At 40.6% G+C, this 24,544-nt stretch overlaps 3 protein-coding genes across 5 annotated transcripts; 2 read left to right on the top strand and 1 right to left on the bottom strand.

The window, feature by feature from the left end:
* Window positions 1-2,431: 2,431 nt before the first annotated feature.
* Window positions 2,432-6,247, top strand: tbxta (T-box transcription factor Ta). The gene is made up of 8 exons (XM_044172452.1): window positions 2,432-2,734; window positions 3,086-3,350; window positions 3,799-3,933; window positions 4,026-4,087; window positions 4,176-4,237; window positions 4,454-4,627; window positions 4,726-4,849; window positions 5,310-6,247. Exons 1-8 carry the CDS (start codon window positions 2,550-2,552, stop codon window positions 5,566-5,568), a joined length of 1,266 nt encoding a protein of 421 aa, XP_044028387.1. The 5' UTR covers window positions 2,432-2,549; the 3' UTR covers window positions 5,569-6,247.
* Window positions 6,248-15,239: 8,992 nt separating this feature from the next.
* On the bottom strand, window positions 15,240-21,278 carry nudc (nudC nuclear distribution protein). Its single transcript, XM_044171167.1, has 9 exons — window positions 21,081-21,278; window positions 20,393-20,470; window positions 20,069-20,278; window positions 19,889-19,969; window positions 19,682-19,795; window positions 17,190-17,384; window positions 16,980-17,063; window positions 16,758-16,876; window positions 15,240-15,554 (listed from the first exon to the last, which is right to left on the bottom strand). The coding sequence occupies exons 1-9, from the start codon at window positions 21,153-21,155 to the stop codon at window positions 15,503-15,505; spliced, it is 1,008 nt and encodes a 335-aa protein (XP_044027102.1). The 5' UTR covers window positions 21,156-21,278; the 3' UTR covers window positions 15,240-15,502.
* A 381-nt stretch (window positions 21,279-21,659) lies between these two features.
* nr0b2b (nuclear receptor subfamily 0, group B, member 2b) lies at window positions 21,660-24,417 on the top strand. Of its 3 annotated transcripts, none has more exons than XM_044171175.1 (3): window positions 21,660-21,699; window positions 23,409-23,974; window positions 24,075-24,417. In XM_044171175.1, the coding sequence occupies exons 2-3, from the start codon at window positions 23,428-23,430 to the stop codon at window positions 24,314-24,316; spliced, it is 789 nt and encodes a 262-aa protein (XP_044027110.1). In that variant the 5' UTR covers window positions 21,660-21,699; window positions 23,409-23,427; the 3' UTR covers window positions 24,317-24,417. The 3 variants fall into 3 exon arrangements, with proteins under 3 accessions (XP_044027110.1, XP_044027109.1, XP_044027108.1); XM_044171174.1 differs by lacking the exon at window positions 21,660-21,699 and adding an exon at window positions 23,165-23,231; XM_044171173.1 differs by lacking the exon at window positions 21,660-21,699 and adding an exon at window positions 23,192-23,303.
* The last annotated feature ends 127 nt before the right edge of the window (window positions 24,418-24,544 follow it).

Raw genomic sequence — 24,544 nt, forward strand, 5'->3', positions numbered from 1 at the left:
TATGGCCTCTGTAGAACTGGAGGAAGTGGTGTAGTAAAGTGGAGTCGCGCTCCAAAGCCCTCACTCAATTCCAAGTACATCACAGACAGTGGAATCAGAGGCGACGAGAAAAATAACAAGAGGGCTCAGATCTGAAACATAAAAACCTTCCTCAGGATCAATGGGGGCGATGTAAGCGTTACAGTGAATACTGCGGGGCGGGTGACGGCTGTGGCTGGGAGCTCAATATAAATACATAGCGGCCTGCAGTGGTGGAAGAAGTATTCAGATGTTTCCTGCAAACAAAAGCAACAACAGCACTATGTAAAAATACTCCATTACAACACTGCACTTATTGTCCCTGGTCAGTGAAAACAATGTATCTTCACGTTTGGTGATTTTGAATTTTTCAGATGAACTGAAGCGCAGCAAGTGTTTCGTTATTGGTTGAGAAAACGATCCTACTTTTTAAACTAAACCATTTAAAAACCCACTGGGTTATCGGAAAAATGCATCGTGACACAGCTGAAATAGCTGCTTTTCTTAGCCGATAAAAAGCTGACATTTTGATAAGTAAGTTACTACATATATGTTCTCGGACTAGTATTATAAACGCATTAATGTGTAAGCAGAATTTTAATGCAGATGGAGGTGGAGCTCATTTAACTACTCCATATACTGTTGGCTAGTTTTATCAGTAACAATGCATCATATTTTCTAAAATCATCATTGGTTCTGTTTATAAAATGATAATCTGAAAAGTAACTAGTAACTGTAGCTATCAATTACTAGTATTCAGACCTCTTACTTAACAAAAACTATGTAAAAATACTCCATTACAAAATTTTACACATATAGGAGTATGAGCAACAAAATGTGTTTAAAGTATAAAAAGTAAAAACAAATACTCACCACACAGCAAAATGGCCCCTTTCAGTGTTTTATTACTATGTAAACTGTAAATGAGATATTATTACTGAGGCATTAATGTGTAAGTTGCATTCTAATGTTGATGCAGGTCGAGGTGAAGTTGAACTACTGTATATACTGTTGGATCATTCAGTCTGTAACAATGTAACAATGTATCATTTAGAAACTCATCAAAGGTTTTGTTTCTGAAATCTTAATCTGCAAAGTAGTTACTGACTCTGTTCTGTTTTTAATGTTTCCACATTATGTATCTTTTAATGTGTATGTTTTATCTTCTGCGAAGCACATTGGATTGTATCTTTTTGTGCAATATGAATAAAATGTCAAATTGTCAAATAAATGTAGTTATTTGTATAATTTTCACGTGTTTTATCTCTTTCTGGTTATGTTTGTGTTCACTTTAAAAGGAAAAATGGCCAATATAAGAGTGGGATGCAAACTGTTAAAGCTCTATTCTCTCACTATTTCATTATCAAAAGTATAATATTTCTCTTTGACATGTGGTGAAGTAGAAGCATGAAGTAGCTTAAAGATGCAAATACTGAAAAGAAGTGATTCAAAATGGTACTTAAGGACAGCACTTGAGTGGACATCACTGGTGAGCACAGACAAAGCAAAAGAGGGCAGGGACATATTTGAGAGCTAAAAAATAATTATATTATATTATATTATTAAAAACATCATTATTATTATTATTATATAATATTCAGGGCAACATTCAGTGCCAGTGTTCCCACTACACTGATTAAGTTCAGGGGCCTCTGTCTTGTATGCATGCCAATATATCTGGAAGTTTTGTTGGTAAATGATATCAGACTCTTCCACAACTTCTGGTTTAGTAAATGAGTGTTTCTATTTAAATAGCAGAAACAGCCTCTGCAGAGCGCTCTGCCTCCAGCTGGCTGAAATGTTTAATATCAGAGTCTCAGAGGGAGTCATGCAGGCCCATTATGCAAATCCAGGCATCACTTGTGGGCCGTCCACACTTTGGCACAACAGGAACACAGAGTCTGCCCTAATGGCCCATACTCTGTAAACACAAGCCCTCTCCCATGTGGATTTGAGACAACAAAAGATTAGCACTATTTGCAAATATACAACTGAGTTCAAAGGCACGGCTCTCTTCCCTCGCTTCCCTTCTTTTGTTTGAATGCACAGCTTTGAATGTGTAGGGCATCAAATGCAACAGACTGTGATAGATTTTTAGGCATTAAACTATAAATCCCAAACTTCACTCCAGCAACATTTCAACACAAAAGTCATTCTTCAAACATCTGTAAAAGCTGTAAAAAAAAAGTAGATTTGTGAGTAGAGTTTGGTGGAGGAAAATAACATTTCAACCTAAATGTAAAAGTTGATTTGATAAATTCTAAAAATCTCTTCTTTTGTAGAGAGAGGTTCAGTCTGGTGTGGGGGCGGCGTTTGGAGACGTTGAACCCGGTCATAGAAGCGAGATATGTGCGCACAAACCCCGCCCCACCTCCCCATGAGGTCCCTGGGGGCCCTTAAATGATGAGGCCTCAGGATTTAGAAAGCAGTCTCACTCGGGCCTTCTCTCACTGCCAGCGGCTGTCTCCGAGTCAGTGAGCCCCTGCACCAAACGTCTTGGATTTAGGTCTATCTACACTCTACTCGGAAATATGACTTCTTCCAACCCTGACCAGCGCCTGGAGCATCTCCTCAGCGCCGTGGAGAGCGAGTTCCAGAAGGGCAGCGAGAAGGGAGACGCGTCCGAGAGGGATATTAAACTGACACTGGATGATGCAGACTTATGGACCAAGTTCAAAGAGTTAACCAACGAGATGATTGTCACCAAAACTGGCAGGTAGGTCCAATGACGCAGAACAATGTGGGGAAGCCGCGGTGGTGACTTTTGCGCACAGGCCGGACACATTTTACGCGCTGTTTATGCACGGGTTTTTTTTCCATTGTGAGGAGTGTAAGTCAGTTTGTAAAAATGTTACTTTTAAAAGGTGTAAAGTAGGTTTTTTTATTTGATATCAAACATGCTCACACATACACAAGTGCGGCTGCGGAGGCCTCAGAGGCCCTGGGAGGTTTATAAAGACTTCAAAAAGAACTTGATTCTGTGATTGAGCTAAAATAAAATGATGCGTTTTAAAACAACACTCGCTTTAAATACATTCTTACAGAATCCATCCTTGTTGTTTTCCAGGAGGATGTTTCCGGTGCTGAGGGCCAGCGTCAGCGGCCTGGACCCCAACGCAATGTACTCGGTGCTGCTGGATTTCGTGGCCGCGGACAACAACCGATGGAAATACGTGAACGGGGAGTGGGTCCCCGGTGGCAAACCGGAGCCCCAGAGCCCCAGCTGCGTCTACATCCACCCGGACTCCCCCAACTTCGGAGCGCACTGGATGAAGGCGCCCGTCTCCTTCAGCAAAGTGAAACTCTCCAATAAACTCAACGGGGGCGGACAGGTGAGGAGACTGTTACATATGCAGGATTCATGCGCCAAGATTAGCATTAATTATGGTGCTATGAAAACTTTTCTGACACTTTGTTCAGCTGTGACACATTAGGCCTAAAAATAATTGGAAGATATATTCATTTAAAGAAGTTGTTATCATTTTTAAACATTCAAATATGTCACAGGAATATGAAATATACAATCGTTTCTAAAACCCTTTCACTTATGTTAGGATCTGTAGGATATTTTGAAACATGACAAAATAATGTGAATCATTAGTATCAAGAGAAAGACACTTAATTCAAGGAGAGAGTGTGATTTTCACAGGATAGGCCTACCATTGGATTTACTGCTATATCTTCACTTGATCTGACAAAAATACTAAATTGACTGGGTGAAACAGTAGTCCTGCCTTATTAAAATGATAAATAGTAACATGAATTGGAATTTTTCAATAGATCATGCTGAATTCTCTGCACAAATATGAGCCAAGGATACACATCGTGAAGGTTGGAGGCATCCAGAAGATGATCAGCAGCCAGTCTTTCCCCGAAACACAGTTCATCGCGGTCACTGCTTACCAGAATGAAGAGGTCAGTTGTGCATAGAGCATATGCCCTACATGAATGCTGACATGTCTTAAATATTGATTGAAATGCTAACAGCTGTCATGTCCTCCTCACAGATTACTGCTCTGAAGATAAAGCACAATCCCTTTGCTAAAGCCTTCTTGGATGCCAAAGAAAGGTACAGGCTTAAACCTCGAATGATTCCTCAAATGATCGAGTCAGCGCGCTCATAGTATAGCATCTAATTTTGTTGTTCTTGACTGCAGGAGCGACCATAAAGAAGTCCCCGATCACAGTGCGGACAGCCAACAGTCTGGCTACTCTCAGCGTGAGTTTCGTTCGTTCTACATTTCGGAACAATCGGAATAATGTTCACAAGAAAGCAGCAAAGTACTTCTACTGGAGTTTAGTGCATTGAAGCATTTGTAGAGAAACTAAAATTGTTATGGTTTCTGCAACAGAGCACCTGAAACAGCTTTATGCATTTTAATACAGAGACTTGTGATATGGTCTGTGACTTAATTTTGTTTGTTTAATTCCACAGTTGGAGGTTGGTTCCTCCCAGGCCAGAGTCCTATCTGCCCCAGCAACAGCCCTCCTCAGTTCAGTGGCACAGCGGGCCACTCCTCCGGCTCCTACTGCGAGCGCTACTCCAGCCTGAGGAGCCACAGAGCGGCCCCGTACCCCAGCCACTACCCCCACCGCACCTCCAGCACAAGTAAGACAACACTCAGACCTTACATATATATAAATAGAACTTATCATGTTAGGAATTTGGAATTAGGAATTAATTTGTGGTCTGTACCTCGCTTTCAGACAACTACATGGACAACACTTCAGGGACTCTGCCCACTCATGACAGCTGGTCTGCTCTTCAGATGCCCAACTCCACAGGCATGGGCACTCTGTCCCACACCACCAACTCCACATCTAATTCCAGGTAAGTCTCTTTAACAATATACAGTTGAACCACTACTATACATTTGCAATTATAAAGGTGTAGAATGTCTGCAGAAATTCTTGATCTGTGTTTGATTTAAGCTGAATTTAATCAGTATTAAAAAAAAAAAACCTTTCTCAACTTTGATTTGTGTAGTTTTATCCGTGTGTAAGAGGCAGTTTGTGTTTATTAGTTAATGTGATTCAGTGTCGATGACGTTGGCCTCCAGGTTTGATGCCAGTGCCTTTTCTATACCTCTTGTCCCACACCATTAAGCGCCCAGATGTCTTCTCTTGCCAGTTTAGACACACAGGAATAGTGGGAACATTATTGGGTACACGTAATGGGCTGGGATGATCCATGATGTCGCAATCTTTGAACCCTCAGTTTTTCAGTAGACATTGTCAAGTACCACCAAAATAATAAAATCCACCAACCCTCTTGTCCCTCTCATCCACAGTCAGTACCCCAGCCTATGGTCAGTATCCGGCACCACCCTCACCCCTTCAGGCTCGGCCTCAGGCTCCATACCTGTAGGTTTGACCTCCCAGTTCCTGAGGGGCTCCTCCTACACGGGCCTGACCTCCTCGCTGCCCGTCTCCTCTCCCTCCTCCATGTATGACCCCGGCCTGAGCGAGGTTGGGGTCGGGGAAGCCCAGTTCGAGAGCTCCATCGCCAGGCTGACCGCGTCCTGGGCACCTGTGGCTCAGAGCTACTGAGCAGCAGCTGAAACGTCAGCGTCTCTGAAGGCTAGAGGACTAAAGACATAAATAAAAGGTCCTGGAGAAGATGTGGAAATGTCACAAGACCTGCAAGGATCCCTTTTGGCTCCTGCTTGTGAAAAAGCTTTAGATGATTCATTCCAGAGTCTCTAATTTAAAGTCATACTGAACAAAGTTGATGTCAGCTCCTTCCATGTTGGACACTTTCACACTAGAATATTAAGCCTTAGAATAGCTGCATGGTCAGAACTCCTTCTTTGCTCTTAGTAATTCCCAACATGCTTATTACACATTTATACCATGTTTACTACACCTTTTTAAAACTCCTTTAGCTCCACACAACCAAACTCAACTGAACAATCCTTGATAGTTTTGTTTTTATTCTTAAATATATAAGATGAAATGGTTCTGCTAACATAAATGTGTATATGTGTGTAAATAGAATAAATTAACGTCCAGTGTTTTCCATATGAATGTGCCTTTTCTGATTGCAAACGTGTTCCAAGATCGGACTGAGAGACACAAGTGCCTTCTGCATCCTGGCAGGGTTTTGTCAGGCATAAAGACCCCCCCCCGCACAAACACGTGTACATAACTATCTATTTGTATTTGACCTCACTGTGAGTTTTATTTATGTCATTTAATAATAAATTAAAAATGTTTGTTTTCTCAAAAACGGGTTTTGTTTTGTCTGTCTGGTGTGTACTTACTACCTTGTAGAATTACTTTAACTCCAGGAATGGAATTATTTCTTAGCTTTAAGCACTACAACAAGTGGTTTTTCTTTCTTCCTGAAACAAAGTTTGCACAGAGGAAAAGATAAAGCACAAAACACAATGTAGATTAACAATAACAAGTCATGTAATCTTTAAGGTCAAAGGGCAAACAAGGGTTCTTTGCTGTGGTTTAATCAATAAGAAAAACACCAAGGGTCAACCTAAAATAACATTTCTTATATTCTCATTTTAAACCGGAGGGTTTAGCCTCGAGGTGTAACTCTCACCTTGCCCTCGTGCATCAAACCTCCATCACCAAACCTTTAGCCCTGCGATAGGAGCTTTCTTTAAATAACAGCGTCCACACGGCTACGCTAAGTGAATGTGGCTTCTCTGACATGTAATTGAAATGACGAAGAGATGGAGAAGTGTCCAGTTTAAAAATCTATTGAGGTGCTTTTCCACCACTGACACCCTTTTGTTACAATCTGCGTTATGGTGCGACATACGGCTAACACATTCGGATCTGCATGTGAGGAAAGTCAAAGGTACTGAATACGGACCCAAAATGCTAACACCTGGGATTGAATACAATAATCTAAGATATGCACACTAGCCCACCTATTGCTCCAAAGTCAGCTTTGCATTACTAGCAGGAACATGGTGAACACAAAACTCAGCTCAGTTAAACAACCTTTTAATTTGCAAATTTAATAAACACAATTTTAACCACCTTGTTAGAATGTTAACAATGTTTATGGCACAAATTCATTCTATGTATTATTATGAATAGAGCCCAAAAAACATGTATGAGTTAGATGAAGAAAGGATCTTTCAAGGAAAATGTCATATACCGAAGGTTTCAAAATGATTCATAAAAAGTTGTTTGTTCATAATGGCAAGTGGTTATTTAGTTAGTTTACACAGCTTTGAATGCAACACTGTTTAATTCATTCAAATATATACAGACACATCTCTAGTGTTTTAAAACATGTACAATAGTATGCTATTGTACATGTTTTACTGTAAAAGTGCACGTGCACATATGAAATCAAATCAAAATTATTTTGTGGCTAATTTTAAAACACTATGTCATAAATAAATGTATTTGGTATTGCAGAAGACAAAAAAAACAAAAAATTTTTTTTTATAAAATAAAAATAAAGATCAGCATTTGCACCACCATGCTAAACTGACAAGGGGAAAAAAACAAAGGCAAAAACAGCTAAAAGGTTGATGCGGCTCCATCCCCAGCTCATACCTGAGGCCAGTGGCTCGGCCATGCACTCATGATGTCAGTGGTGTGATGTGTGTGTCAGGCCCACAGAGGTTCGGCTCCTGAACAGTGATGGAGTGGTCCTCACCGAGGTGCAAATGAAGGCTGGAGGGTCACGGGGCCACAGGCAAACAGTAATGAAGCAGCAATGTGACCTGCAGCTGGCGGGGCCGATCACAGCGGAGCAAAGGTCCCCTCATGAAACAGCGACGTCTCTGAAAACCTCCACTTTACTGCCTTCCCAAATGTAGGAATTTATCTCTATTAACTTGAACAAAATACAGTAGATGTCTTTGTTTAAACTGTCAAATGAGACGTGGACTTCAGATTATGAATGTTCATTCAGAAGAGAAAAACGTGTTATTTATTTTTCATAGAAGCAGGCACTTGTGTCACCACGGTATTAATGAGATACGGTGGGCCAACAGGATTCACAAGTAATTTTTAGCAGTGGTATTCAGATCTCTTACTTACATTATAATTACTTCTATTCGAAATTTTACTTAAATAAAAGTACAGAACAAAATGAACTAAAGTATCAAACATTTAAGTACATATGTTATATAATTATTCAACATTTTCATTATTATTACAGGTGCACTCATGTTTAGGCAGCATTTTAATGTTGTAGTTAGTCGGGGTGGAGGTCATTCTACCTACTTGGCTAGTTTAATGTATAAACCGTCATATTTTAATTAGTGATCGTATGTTTTGCATATAAGTAACTTAACTTTCCTCTGAATTGTAGTGAAGTAGCAGTATGAAGTAATATGAAATTTAATTTTTTAAGTGCAAGTGCCTAAAAAATGCAATTAAGTATAATACTTGACTAAATGTACTTTCCTACCGCTGTTCTTTAGTTGTTAATAAGAACTGAATTAGATCATGATCTTTAAAGCTGCACTAATCGATTTTTTTTACCACTTTGGGGGCAGCGAAAAAAAGCTGAAAACGAAACATCTGTCAAATTATCACCGTAAGTTGTGGTGAACATGCTAGCAAACAACACATCTAGCTGACACGAAGCAACATTAGCATTCTTTTGGAGCCGTGTTTCTGATCACCTGATGGGTCCAGTATTCACTCTCCTTTTAGCTCTTGGTCTCCACCAACTCCTGAAAAAAACATCTGGCTCTTTAGCTGCTAAATGCTCCGCTATGTTCGCGAGTTCATCACTGACTTCTTTGTCTTTCTGCTGGTGCTAGACTTCTGCTGGCTAAAAACATGAACTAAATGATGAGCAGATGACTCATAACAGAAGAAGTCTTGCACTTCAAGGGGAATTCCACAGATTTTACACAACAAACTGTGTTTCCAGGAGTTGGGGAGTACTACTGCATATGTGATGAATGAAAGTCAAAAGTTGCCAAAAGTCTTTAGTGTCTCCAGACGGAGCTGCGTGAAGGCTGATAAACGGCCTCAAGTGATGTCACTTGAGTCAGCATCGGTCGGGGCTGAAGACTACAAGTTTGAAAATGAAAAGAATCTTGGCTGGAATGTCGGCGGTTGAATTGCATTGTGGGTAATTATGTAAGCACCAGGATTTGATAAGGAAGAAATATGTGTGTATGTACAGTATAAATATACTGGATATACCACCTTGAGTTTCTGGACACTAATCCAACTGATTTGTATTTAACACGTCTTACTATGCATTTCTCATATATGATATTCTCATATCTATAACATTTGAATCACTGGACCAATGAACAGTTGACATTATTTTGATATCAGCCAGTATTTGCAAATCCTATTGGCTCATTACTAGCATATAACACGGGTGGGTCTACAATCTGTACTAGATATAATACAGTGAGTATAGCCTTAGGGTACTTTTCATCATAGCTATTATTCAGAGAATTGGAGTTTGAAAGTTGCATGAGTCATTATGTTCAATAAACAACAAAAGACAAAAATAAAACACTGAGCCCTTGTGTTTCATCTTCAGTGTGTGTGTGTGTGTGTGTGTGTGTGCATGAGTGCCTGTTTATGAGCAGTTGTCCAGACTTGGTGGGGAGGATGTTTACTGATGGTCTTTGCTCAGTCTGGAGCGATAAACAGGTCCTGCTGGGCACCAGAGCCATCTCTGCCCTCTCACTTATGGTGTGTGTGTGTGTGTGTGTGTTGATCTGAGGACTCTGAGCTGACTGAAGCCTTTGTCCTCCAAGATGGCTGATCTTCTCTGTACACCGCAGCCTGCAGCCTGTGTTGGCCTTCACTAATTGACAGTTGGAGTTTGACTTTGCACACTGGCCTCCTCTCCACCCCTGGAAGTGTGTGTTCCAAATACGCTTTACAGAGTGTGCCCAGCACCCAGGTGTGGAGGACGGAGGACTCTAAACAACAGCTGCAGATGTTGGGTTGGGTCACTGTTGCCTTATTGCGACTGCAGTTATTAGTTTTAGTTGTAGCAGAGGTGTAGTGTAGGGTAAAACACACCAAAACTATACTTTCCATCTGTTTTAGTGACAAAATTGGAGTTTATTACACAACACTAAAGGTACATCAATCGTTGAAAGAAGGAATGGAGATACAGACAGGGACTGTAGTTAGACTTGTGTTTTCAACCAATGAGGCACGGTGAAAATCTAAATCTGACATATGAAGATGATGCCAGCTTTTCTCATCTTTGTCCCCTCACGTATCCCTCCTCCACTTCCAGGAATAAGCCACCGAGCAGCCTTGTGGAAGACGGCAGAAGGGCCAAGCGGCCTTTGCAAACACCATGATTATGACGGTGAGTCACATTGTGCAAGGCCTTGCGGGTGATTTACGAGGGGTCGCTGCCAAAAAACAAGTCGTCAAGTCTGGAACAGCGAGTCAGCGCAGCGGCGGGGAGGTGTGTTTGCAGACCGCCCCCTCGTCCGCCCCAAAACCCCAACCCCGTCCCTCTGATGTCTGTGTGTCTTCGTTAATGAAGAAATTCTGGTACCTTGGTGAGACATTGCTCTCAGCTGAGCAGACTCTGCCTCCTCGGTGCCCTCAACCCATGCACAGTCATACAGCCGGCCCACCCATCCACAATCCCATCATGCCTCTGGCTTCACCTCCCTTCCAGTTAATGGAACTACTGGAAGTTGGGCTACTACAGCAAATTTTAAGTATGCTTATAACATGTCTGGGAACAAATATAGTAACAACTGATGGCTGATTTTCTTTTGTCAGTGTGATAATTAGATGTAGGTTGCCATGAAGCTTAGAGGCAACTCTGGTCTTGAATGGTAATTTTTTCTTTCAGATACATTTCTGGAAAATTCCAATGAATTCCACTGTTATGATGAATGCTACAAGATCAAATTTGAAGATATTTTCCAACCCAACTCATACTAGAGTTCTGCAGTGGCCTAAAACCCAGCTGACTGTATACAACTGGTACTGGTACCCAAAACTGACCCGAATCTATATATTTTCTTAACTTCATCCATTATTGACCATTAGCTTGCCAGGCTAATGCAACACATTGGCGCTCTGTCTCTTTTCCTCTTCCCTCTGGGTTTTGTGAATTTCCTTGAACACATAACACATAGACACAAACGACTGGCACAGTCAGAAAGAGGAAAGGATACATTTCTTAATAAATTATATTTGAAAATAACCAACCCAAACACAACGTGAGACAGAAGCTTTACACAAGAAAATGATCCCAAACCGACCTGAAACCTGCTACTTGTTGGGACCCGCCGGGTTCAGAACAGGTTCGAATCATCGGGTGGCAGAATTCTTGCAGATACCACAGTGTTATAGATTTTCCAAGCTGTCACTGTCACATTGAAGAAATACAAAACTTCCTTGAGTTAGTAAATAGTCCATCTTAGTCGACATCATTCTGTTTTTTATTTTTGTCTAAAAATACATTGTTGTTGCATGTTAGTGATGTTAGATGTTTCAAACCAAACTGCACTTACAACTACGTTACAATGCAGTAACAATGAGTCGAGAAATAAATGGAAATCAATGGCTGCCTGGAACAAAGAATGTATTTAAAGCGGCTCTAGTCAATATTTTTCTATTAACAATGGATGAAATGACTATGTGTAATGTGGAAGGTGTCGCTCATGAAGATGAACCCACAGAGAATTGAATAAATCCAACACTGCAGTTCTGCTCAGCTCCACAGAGAATTTTAGTGTATTTTAACTGTTAGCCGCTACAGAGTCCGATATTTCCATCAGGAGTGGGTTAACACCAAAACAGAGCTAGAAGGAGAGTGAATATTGGACTTACATCTGTCAGGTGTCCAGAAACATGACCTTTTCTTTTTTCTTGGGGAAAAATTAAAAACTGGATTCTTTTAACCCCGCAGTCTCATGAAATCGCTCATGATTAATGTACACACTTAGGCCAAAATCTGTGAAACTATTCAATGTCCATGACACAGAATTCTACAGATGAATGCCTTGTAATATGCCCTATATGGTTATATACCTCACAGCCTAACACATGGTGAACTGCACACTGTAATCAGCAGGTCAGTCTTTGCAAAAACTCTATTGTCCCGATGAGACAGATGTCCAAGGAGTGCTTTTTAACTACATGAGCAATTTCACACATTAGGAGGACTTGCTAGCCAGCATAAGCTAATGTATGTTTCCTCCGGTCACCACAGTGATGGTGACAGCCTCTCACCATCCTGACAGGCCAGTCCAGTTAGCTGTGGACAGTCACACAAGCAGAAAAGACTTGTAAGCAAACTGGTCCTCACTGAAGTAACATTTAGCAGAGGTGCATGATATCCAGTGTGGTCTGAGTGAGAAACCGTGTCTTTCACTCATTGGTAGCAGCATGCTGATTATCCTCAGGGTTCAGACGACATGTCAATCACTGCATTCACACAAGTCAAAAATTGAATCATTTGAAAAGAGTAAATTACTGTATATAAATATGTCTGAATGATAATTACAAGTAACATAACATTTTTGTTTTTCTGGGTAGCCTCAGTTTTGATGAAAGATAACAGTAAAAATCCTTACATTTTACTTCCACTCACAAATATAAAGGGGAACTTTTTACACCTCGAAGTCTGTTTCCAGGTGCTGGGGAGTACTTCTGCATATATGAAAAAAGTTGTCTTTATTGTCTCCAGAGGGAGCTGTGTGAACTCTGATAAATGGCTTCAAGTGATGTCACTCGAGTCGGTGTGGGCTGGGTCTGAAGCATAGACTGTATATAAAGATGGACGACGCGTCTCCACAACCTCCCACTGTACAAAAATGAAGCCAAAATATCCCCGATACGGGAGCTGCCATCTTGTGCTGGTGACGTCATTTGGAGCCAGAGTCTGCGCAGTAGTGAACGGGGTTGGAGCCGTGGTATCGAGGTCCCGCCCATTCTCCCGGCCGACTCAATCGTGAGCCAGTCTCAGCTGTCAATCATGATGTGTTACCCCCTTTTTATAGCATCAAATAAGTACTAAGAACCAAACTTATCAGAAAAACAAACACTTGAACATACATCAGCGTGATAAGAACTACCTAAAATGCCAGAAACCATCTTTGGGAAAAATGTATTTGACGTGTACTTTAAGTTTTTAGTTTGGCTCATGTACCATCCGCTAACGAGGAGGGGGCGGGGTTTATGAGCTATAATGCAGCCAGCCACCAGGGGGCGATCGAGATGTTCTGGCTTCATTTTTAGAGAGCTGTAGTTTCGTCCATCTTTATATACAGTCTATGATCTGAGGACTACAAGTTTGAAAATGAAAAAAATCTGGAGGTGTGGAGTTAGAAAGAAGTGAGCTTACCAGACCTCTGTCGCCCGCTCCTCATCTCTGCTTGAGGCTAGAGGCTCGAGGCTACATTAGCCACTTCTAGCATAACACAAATCTCCGACTGAACTATTGGCAGTCGAGTTGCATTGTGGGTAAGGTAGGCGCCAGGTTTTGACAAGGAAGAAGGAATAAAAAGAGTGGAATAAAAAAACACAACATCTCTGGTTCTACTGCATTGTCCGACGAAGTTATCAGAGTTCAATACTAAATCAGTGGAGTACTCTAAAAAAACAAACAAACTATTTATCAAATTTCTTTTAACTTAAAATTGTTCGTAAATTAAAGTTACAATCCTTAAATTCTTCACGAAATCAAACCCTGTTTTTGATACTATTTATGGTTAGCATTTTTCTTTAAGCAATAGCTATTTATGTATTTACATTCAGTAATCATCTCTCTATATAGTAGTTTTCATTGGTAGTGGTGGAGTCCGCCATTCACGCATTGGATTCAAAACTGCCTTCAAACGCACAAGGGAGTCACAGGAAACGATGCATGCATGTAATCCAGTGTTACTGTTTTTAATTCTGTCTCACTGATGTCAACATCTCCGTTTACTGTTTTGCTACTGCTGCTTCACATGTTTTGGAGTGACTGTACAATATATTATTGTTCATAACCTGAAGTCATATGTATAACTCAGAATATGGTAGTCTTGGCTGCTGCTTAGCTCAAACACACACATTTACACCTCTTTTTTTCTGCATTAGCAGTGCGTGCAAACAAGAATAAAGCTGCATTAGTTTGGTTTGTGATCACATTCCATGCATATTTACTTGTCATTGTGGTACTACCATCAGCAGACTTCTCCCCCACCCCGCCATTACAGCCAAATTCCTATTGTTTCATCAGTGTGCACGGTATATTAGATTTCTGTTATTTTAACCTGTTAATTGCTGCTGGAGGTATTAATGATTCCACACAAACAACTTTTAAAAAAACAAAATCATATATGTTTCTGCAGAATAACATCACTGAGAAAATGTAAATCAGTTTTTTAAAGAATGGATCATGGGGCAGTTAAAGGGTAAATGCTAACATCTGATTGGCTATACCTGCCCTGTGCATTTGTGATTACTTATCTGATCACCTGAGAGCTGCTCTTAAAGGTTAATCCTACACTTTGCTGTACTCTAGTCAAGTACTCAAGTAGAAGTCACTTGGTAGATGCATCTTATCTCTCCTAAGTTGCCTCTTTAGAACATTTTCAAGTGTAATTTTAGAAATTGGATAAATACTAGTCAAAAAGAGTCACTTCTTCACTTTCCTCACGAATGTCATCTTCTACAACTTTGTACCAGATTTATAGCATTAGTATGGCTACTCATTGTACATAAATGAGGACAGGATAATGCTCCACCTTCCAAAAGCTCTCTTCACACTAAGGAAAACACTGCTCCCTTGTGGTTGAAAATTTAAAATCTTTCTTATCTGTACATGGTGCATTATACCTTGTCTAAGCATTTCATTGGTACAGAAGGAAAATAAATGAACTGCAAATATTTTGACAATTTCAAATGGTTGGTGACATGTTTGACATATAACCCTAACCAAAAAAGCTTAGACAGCTGTACCACGTGCAGCGGCTCCACATCAGGACTGCCAGTATTATGCAATTAACCTGCAGGAAGACAACTCTCGGAAAACTTGTTCTCATTGTAGGCCAGTAGCCTTTGGATGGGATCCAAACAGAATACATGGCGGAGTTCATTGATGACGGCTGGTTAAATAACTAGACTTGGCCTTGAACTCTTCAAGGTTGCCAACTTCCAAATCCATAGCCAGTAAAAATACAGAAATGAGCAGGAAAAAGGCTATGAATTTAACTTTCACTGCTTGCAATCATTTTCCATTTCATTCTCCTATTACTACAGTGCAGTCAAATATAACCACTCGTGCATCACATCGCTTTGATTTTAAATTCATTTATTAAAAAAATCCAGACACATCTTTAAATATTGAGACGACATGCAACGGGAGAATGCGGCATTGCAATCATCCACCTTCTTTTCATGACAAAAACAAAACAAAAAAAGAAAGCATGAACTTATGCACTTAAGACACGTTAGTCAACAAACCCATGTCCAGTATGATGAGTACAGATGTTGGATGGTGCCTGAATTCCATGAATCATAACGTGGACTCTACAGGTGAACCTGACACCAGCGAGTCTCAGCTGAATTTGGCTTTAGAGAAATCCATCTCTGGGTGCTGAGCCATGAACCTGCAGAGACAGATGGCAGAGTCACAAACAAGAAAACATGTGTTCACCAAAGCAATATGCAGTCTTATTTGAAGTCATATTTCCAACTGCTTTTTAATACAGAATAATTTCATTATCGTGCTCACAAAGAAATTCTGACTGTTCAGGGAATGAGCAATTCCTCATTGCATTTAGATATACATTTTCTAAATGACACAATGGTTATAGCACCGTTTTCTCATCTATTTCTCTAGTCTTTGTTTATTCATTTTTTTACGTAATATCTCAGACAACTGGTTTGAATTATAATATTTTACCTTTAGCACCTTCATCTGGCCAATGAGTGAATTTTTTAAATGCTTAAAACAGGAAAATATGCATGACCTCTCTGAGATCACAGCATCGGACAACACATTTGATTGGACAGACACAATGTGAACTTTGTGTCAATAAAAACAACTCTGAGGGCAGCTATCTTCACTACAATCACCGAGGTAGTATTGTTTAACCCTTATAAAACTATACAAGACCCCTTGAGACTGATTTAACAAGCTTAACGAGGAAGTGGAGGTCAACTTAACAGCAGACGTGTCTCCTGTGGTCTGAACTGAGAGCAGCAGACGAGGAAGACGACTCATTTACTACCAACAGGGATACGTAAGCGTCGTTCACATCGCTCTCACAGCTCTGACGTAAGCCCACATCTTAGTTACCTACTGCTCTGTGCGGAGGGAGGAGGCTACTGTACCTGACTAACATCACAATCAGTGTCATGTTCTGAACAATCATGACATCCATGTTCCCGGGGTTAACGCACCATTTTAATACAACTCTGCATTTTAGTATGAAGGAGTTGTAGCAGTTCTTTAATATGCAAATGAAAACAGCATACTGTGTCTAATGAACCAGGTTACGTCTGTGCATGGCACACCGTCTTTTATTGCCTACAGTTACAGCAGGTGAGCCTGTCCTTGAGCAGACATAGGTAACACTGAGGGAAAAACTAGTCAGGCAGCTTTCAAAAGCACTCTTATAAAATCTTTATACACCATAAACCTTCTGTTAAATGGACTATGGATACAGTAACTGCTTTGGAGATTTATCCAATAAAACACCAAAGATGTCAGCTGACAGAAAAAAAAAAAAAAATCTATAAAAGTTCCATGATAACAAAAACTGAGCTAACGTGTATTATTTGGCAGTGATATAACCCCGGAGACTTACTTTTTAAGAATGTCTTGTTTCTTCTGCTCTTCAGATGTAGGCAGGCCCATTGATTTCTGCCTTTGGTCATACATCATCTTCTCCACCATACCACGCGTCTCTCCGTCCAGGTCTGACAGCTGCTCAGCGGGAAAAACACACAGTGAGGATGGAGCAGGGAGTCATTACTGCAGATGTAGGAGGTAGAATACACCTAAAGGCTTAATACTTTCCATTCTTTACCTTAGAGTTCTCTGGACAGACTTTCTTGGTGTTAATTTCAGGATCTGTGGTAACAATCTTGCTCCACCACTCCATTTTATTAATCTGAAATTAAAAGAATATAATTAGGCTCAACAACTCGGCAGCTCTTTCCTTCACCTCGTTACTGCTTAAGAGACAGACCAATGGTTAGAATCTTTCTACACTGACCCACACAAACTCTGTTCTTACCTTTTCCAAGTGGACTGTAACAACCTTGCCATCGTCGATGAGCCAGGAGCTTTCTTCTACCTTCACCTCGTTGTAAAGCTGGCCTTCAATTACAGGAGGGTGCCCCTTCAGGCCGACCTTGATGGAGCGTCGCTGGATGTCCACCACTACATCTCTCCCCTTAATGCGGAAGTTCACATCAAAAGGCACTGCCACCTGAAGGAAGACATTAAAATTGATATTGCATATTAGATTCTGTTTTATTCATGGCTACCAAAACTACAATAACAAGCAAAAGAGGGCAGTGAGGGTGGAATCACCTGCTGCTGCACTGGATCTAGGCTGATAAAGGATGCAATCATACCTACAGTTCTTCTTCTGGGTCTGAACCAAGTAAGCTTAAAGTTTGTTGATTTGGTTCATTTATGTACAAACATGCTCACTGACAAGACACCCATGTGTGGGAAGATGACAGTTACATTTACTAACCGTAGCTTATAACATGTTACATAAATTAATGATTGTATATAAAATGTGTGTTGCCTAATGGATTAGAAAATGATTGTACATCTGCAGAAATGCATGTAAAATAAAGCCACTTATAATGGAAAACCAGTGTTTCTCTGTAAAATCATGCAAAGTATATACTGCAGGAGGATTATGGTAGTAAATGAGATAAAATTATGTTTATGTCAAATGTGATGTTTGATAGTTGCAAATACAAGTAACATTTTTAACACAGACTGATAGAACTCAATTTGGCCTGTTGAAAAACAAGGTGTTTCCATTAAAAAAAGCATTAAAAACAAGTCTAGTTTAGGGGATGGAGTGTAGGGGGAACATAATTTTACAGCAACACGTGTTCCCTGACTTTCTGTGCAACCTGCAAATGAAGTGCAAAGTACACGTTAACTGAAGTGACACCCGTAAAGCGCACACTGGACATGACATGCAGACAGGAGAAGTAGTCATGTACAGTAGCCAGGATGTGCCAATCTGAGATTACATTGAAAACAATGGGTAATGGTGTTTAGACACACATCATATGCTGCTGGTGTGTCAATATTTTTATAATAATGTATCACATGACAATGTGAAAGGGGTAGCTTGTAGTGATGAACCTACAGAGAATTATCAGCTGAATCAGCAGCTCCCCTCAGCTTTACGGAGCTTTATAGTGAGTTTCAGCTCATTGTTTAGCTGCCCGGCTTACTGTTTTACACTCGGGCCGCACCGCCTACCTCTACCTGTGCGTGACGGCTATCTCACTGAACTGCTACGGCTTGCATGCGTGTGGTGTCCGCACAGACAGCGTTGCTGCTGCAGCGCTGCTACTGCCAGCCCTATCTTCCGACATTGAGTTTGCCTTTGGTAATGGCCATCAATAACAGAAATTTTCATTTCATTATGAATGTCATTTATATTTAGTTTAGACAGACAAGGGTTAGGGCCTGTGCCCAATTGTTAAAAAATAAAAATAAAAAAATATATAGCAATCCAGCTTCACTTGGCCTGGCTCAGTTTAAAAGCCATTTATGGGGGGTGTTGAGTTTTTGTTAAGTGCTGAGTTAAATTTAAAAAAAAATATATTTTTATCTTGTTTTTGTTGTGACATACTCTACAGATATAGACACTGAAACTGTAGTGAAAGGTGTATGTTGCTGGTATGATGTCGATATGACTGAACAGATCATTTTCACGGTCTATTTTTTGCTGAGAACCGCGTGTTACGCGGAAAAAATAGGCGAGACGCCGACTCTCTAGACGAAGTGTCACAGCAAACGCGTTTTACGCGCTGCTCCCGCGGGCTGTGTGGCTGCTCCAACCTGTTAACATGGGCGGCGAAATAAAAAGCATGAGGTTCTGCAACTCACGCGCTCTGCTCAGGAAAGAAGTGTGGCTGGGCCGTTAGTTTACTCTCCCTGCTCTCATAGCGTCGTTTTCAGCCGCAGCAGGCAGCTGTTCAGCAAAAAAGCTCCAAAAAACCCCCACTGTACGCTACCTGCTCAGCACCAAACAGCTGACAGACAAAGTTATCAAATAGCTGGGGAACATAGTGAATATAGAATATGGATTCCACATATAATAGACTGTGCAATCCATTCTGTATAACAAGGCCCTTCATATCCAGTAAATGGCGTGAGCAAATACTACCGACGACATTAAAGTGAACATTGTTATTGCCAACATTTTTGACAATTCCGACAAAAGTCTGAATCTAAATATGAAATCAAAAAGGATGTAATGTTAAAAATGGTAGCACAGGGGTAAGCACTTGCTCATCACAAAAGAGGGGCAGGCAAATACAACACAGAGGCCAGTACAACTGGGCTTGTTAATGCAGAAAAACAGCCAGGAAAGGAGGTGAGAATCTGTCAAGGGTTTTCGGCAAAAAAACTGGCTGCCTGAGCAGCAAGATGACCAAAAACACCTACTCTGAGAGGCTTAGTAAACACAAGCATTCCAGAGAAATGATAAGTAAAAGTATTATCCTGAAGTCAAAAGGCACTCACGTCAACTTCAGACAGGGTCTGTGTCCACTTGTAGGTTGGCAGGTCAGCTCCGTTTCCTGCATTAGGCTTCAGTTTATCTTTGTCCTTCTCATCCTCCTCTCCTTCTGAATCAGACTGGGGAAATGGGAATTATAGGAGTACATCAGCAGAACCAGATTTTTCTGCTCATCAACACTTCACTCTAAAACTGTCCAACTGTTCACTCACCCCCTTCTCTTTTTCTGCTTTGTCAGATGACTTTTCTGCATTTGCTGTTACATTCACCATTTTCTCCTCTTGTTTCTTTTTCTAAAAATATAACACACAATAAATAAATAAAGTAATATCCATAACAAAACAAGGGCAGTGATTCACATGAGACAGAACATCAAGGATCCCAGATTTCACCTTGTCAAGTTCAGACTGAAGTTTCTCTGCTTCTTCATCAGTCAGTTCCTGAATTCTGGGGCCGTCGTCATTGTTCTTTTTCTTCTCTTCCTCTGCTAGCTTGGCAGCTCTTTCGACTTTCTCTTTCTTTTCCTTCTCCTGTTTCATCTGCTTCTCTTTGTGGGCCTTCAGCGCTAGCTTATTGTGGTGGGCAAAAGCATCTTTGACTAGCTGAAAGAGAGATGGCGAGAAATGAGGGATAAGTGGAGGTGTGGCCCCTCACTACATAGTACAATATGTAGTCTCAAATGTCACAGAAGCTGCAGATACATTAACATTGCTCACCTTCTCTGGAGCACCTGAATCGCCACCTGTGAAGAAGTCAGTTTTGCGGCGGAGGAAGCTGAAAAATGTGTTCACTAACTGTGGAGAGAAAAACAGGCTGTCACAATTTCCATCCCATAGATTATTACTGTAATTTGCACAGCATTGTTGGCATGATTGGAATAGAGTACATTTTCATCCTTCCTCTGACTCAACTGTCTTAACCCTCTGATGTTCTTCATAATTAGCAAAGACGTCTGTGAAACGAACATTCCGATTCTTCTAGAAATTTCAGCCATTTAACACTACCCATGCAGGACCCATGCAGCATCTCAGTGCTAACGTTACATAAAAATGGCTAATTGTATAAAGAATATTCATAATATCTTCTCATGGAAAATTTGTTTAACAAGAACTAAAATGAGATTTTATTGAAATGTCGTGCTGCTTTATGAGTCACATGTGTGCCGAATACAACGGAGAACCCCATTTATTAAAGACGTAAGGTTATGGTCTGTCCAGCAAGAGAGCCTATTGATAATGACAACAACATTAGCCAAAACCTGTAAAATACATGACAACATTTGCTTTTTCTGTATGTGAATGCTTACAGGCGAGGAGTGCCTACTAGCTTACAGGCTAACTACATTAGCTTTAACATTAGCACGACAGCTTTAACCGTTAGTATGTTAGCAACACACTGAGTTACCTCTTGTACCCCTCCTTCGTGTTGTTGCGCCATAACAAGCAACATGCCGTCGTACTTTTCTTCATCGTCACCCATATTGGTAGATTAAGAAAAGGTTGAATAAAACGATGTGAGATGACAAACGAGAAGTTGAGTTAGCCGTTAGCGACAATGTGAGGCCCGTAGTCACGCCAGTCACTTCCTGGAAACAAACTCCGCCTACGATTGTTTTGACCAATTGGAAGAATAGATTTTAAATAACAGCCAAAATATCCAATAAAGTGAGAGTATTGGTTCAGGGAGGGACTGAGGCGCCCAGAAAGAATGAGAATTTTCTACAGAAGAAACCAACTAAATTATGATTTTATCATTATAAAACTTATTTAATGAATTTACAGTTGCCCTCGTGAGTTCATAGCCACAATGTAGCGGACATTTATAATATTACATTGGCAGAAAAAAATAAATTCAAAAAAAGAAGAGCAAAACTACCTCTCATTTTCTGTCCCTTTCGCTTGTGGCCACACCAATCAGTTTTTTCACAGCAGGTGTTTTCCACCACCTGTCACACAGTGACATCACTGCTGTAGCTGCAATACATTTGAAACCCATCCAGAGAAAAGCAGCAGCGCTATGTCATGTAATTTAAACTGTTCAAAGAAAGATCGAGCATCCAAGACTGTTTTAGATTTTGACATTTCAGACAGAGGTGGTGTCAAAGAAAGTCAGAGAATTTTGACGGTGGTCCCATTGTTTGTGAAATCAATGTGTAGCCCACACTCTTCCAGAGCTGAAATGATTTGCTGATTAATCGATTAGTCTATTGACAGAAGTGCAAGAACTGCAAGAAGTTTGATAATTGATTAATAGTTTGAGGTTTAATCAAACAAAAGTCAAACATTTGTGAGGATTTGGTGCTTTTCTTTTTCCTTGGACTGTTCAGATAAAACAAATCTTGTGAAGATGTCACCTTGGGCTTTCAGAACTCGTGAAGAGCATTTTCACTCATTTTTTGACTAAAAATTCCAAATGAAGCCACAGATTAATTGATAATGAAAATAATTTTTAGTTGCAGCACAATGCTAATCAGTAAACTATACTGTCATTTGGGGTTAATTTCTAGCTAGCTAACTAGCTAGGCTGGGTTCAGATCTTTGATTAATACTCAATGTGAAGAGTCCATGTTAGCATTGGTAGCTAGCTCCTGTTGTAGCTAGCTCCTGTTGGTCTTCGCAGTGTGTCTTTCTCTAGAATCAAAACACAGCCGTGGTAACTGAATTAATCAGCTAACGCTAGCTGCTGCCGTTAACACTGTCCCTTCACTTTGATACTGAGTAATAAACCAAGCTCACAACCCCGCCTAGCTAGTTAGCCAGCTAAGTAGGTAGCATGTGCAGTATTGTTAAGCTAAATAAATAAAAGGTGTGAGTTTCTGTAAACAGTGTTTATTTACAGCCACATTAGTTGATTAAGATTAATTATGATGAAATATAAATTTTGCAATAAAATTTAAAAAATGAACTGTTTAATTTATGTAATTTAACACTTTGGGGCTCCATAGCTGTAGGTCTCAACAGGTAACTCATTAGTAAGTTTGTATCAAGTGAGTTTCAATACTGTATTTATGTAATTCAAATATTTCACATTAGAGATGTTGATTGACTTCATACTGAGTTACATATCCAGGGGAATTTACATCAACTGATTCCAGCTTAATTAAGCTTGCTATTTTTTGAGGATTTCCAAAAGAGTTTGGTGCCTGTATCTTGATATGTACAAGATGCTCATAACAGAAAATCTTTAATCATTACAGTCAGGTAAAGCTGGTGAGGGCAGAATTTGTGGCAGAGAATTAAACAACCTAGAAATCAAGTAATTTCTGAAACTGGCAGCACAGTTGTAATCCTCAAAACCTATTGAAAAAAAAAAATCGTGTCCTATCATGCAGGTTCGAGGTGTAACGGGGGCACAGGTCAGGTGGCAGCCTGTGCATTGACCCCGCCAGTCCTTGCTAGACTGGTACAGGCTGAGTTAATGACTCAGGTAAACATGATAAATGTCATTCACCCCACCTGCTTCAGTATTTCCCTTCCCTGTACAGCTGCTGAGTTTAACTAGTCTTATCGCCGCCACGTGGAGGGAACCTAGATCCCTCTGTGTGGGAAGTTCACGGTCAGTTTTTTTTTTTCTTCAAATGCAGGGTCTTAACAAAAGGAGGGTCAAGGCTGAGTTTGGCATGAGCAGGTGACATCCAGGATAAATAGGGCCTGAGCTTGTGGAGTCTTGTGTAGGCACTACGTGACACTGTTCATGCTTTCTGCAGCTTACTGGTTTTTCTTTCTTTGCTAGAGCATTCTGCGGACACTTCATGATGTTTCCTCTGGAAGAGATTACAAACAGCACTTGCTCTGGTTACCGGGATCAGCACCCTCACACTATCCTTTACAACATCTTGAGCGGGAGGGAGAGTGGCTACCTCATCAACAAACTGAACCGTAACGCCACAAAACACAACTGCCACTGTGAGCAGAGGAGGACAGTTTGCCTTAAGGACCCAAAGGCCACCTGCCAAGTTGCCTCCAGTGTGCTGGTCAAAACCGTCTGCTTTGTGAGAAGTTTACCATCCTTCAGTCAGCTTCCATCAGGAGATCAGTCATCATTGTTAAGACACTGCTGGGTTCCTTTATTTGTTCTGGGGCTTGCCCAAGAAAATATAGTCTTTGAAGTGACCGATGTCCCGAATTCAAGTATCCTCAGACAGATTCTGCTCGGACCAGGACTCACTGAAAAGGAGGCCGACCAACCAACTCTTGCTGAAGTCCACAAATTGAGAACTTGCTTGCACCAGCTGTGGAATCTGGATCTCAGTCCGAAGGAATATGCTTACCTGAAGGGTGGCTTATTGTTTAACCCAGGTAAAAAAACATTGTTATTAGTTGTGTTTTAATAGCGATGCTAATTAGTTTGTTGGCTATGTGATGAGCTTTAACAGAAACTTCTCTTTATCTGTTACAGCTGTTCAAGGACTGAGTGCCTTGTTGTTCATTGACGGCCTCCAGCAGGAAGCTCAGAGAGCTCTCCAAGAAGTCATCCACCTCCTGCACCCAGAGGACACCGTTCGCTTCAGCCGCGTCCTTCTAGCAGCCTCCACCATTCAGACTGTCAGCCACAGCCTGGTCACAGAGCTCTTCTTCAAGCCAGTTATTGGCAACACAAACATGTTTCATTTACTAACGGAGATGATGTTTGTACAATAAGATCCCCGTGAGAATGCCTTATAATAGAGTGTTGTGATATGGAATTTTATACAGTGAACCTAGGTTGAAAAGCACACGAAATAAACCTTTTAATACCTTCAGCTTGATGAAGTTATGGTTTTAAGAAGTGCATGACTTCTGTGAAAACATAAAAAATCAACAACACTTGTGAAGCAATGATCCCATTATTGTCAGTGTCCTAACTGAGGGGGAATTTAAAAGCAGCAT

The sequence above is a fragment of the Siniperca chuatsi genome, linkage group LG17, assembly GCF_020085105.1.
Source record: "Siniperca chuatsi isolate FFG_IHB_CAS linkage group LG17, ASM2008510v1, whole genome shotgun sequence".
Classification (NCBI taxonomy): domain Eukaryota; kingdom Metazoa; phylum Chordata; class Actinopteri; order Centrarchiformes; family Sinipercidae; genus Siniperca; species Siniperca chuatsi.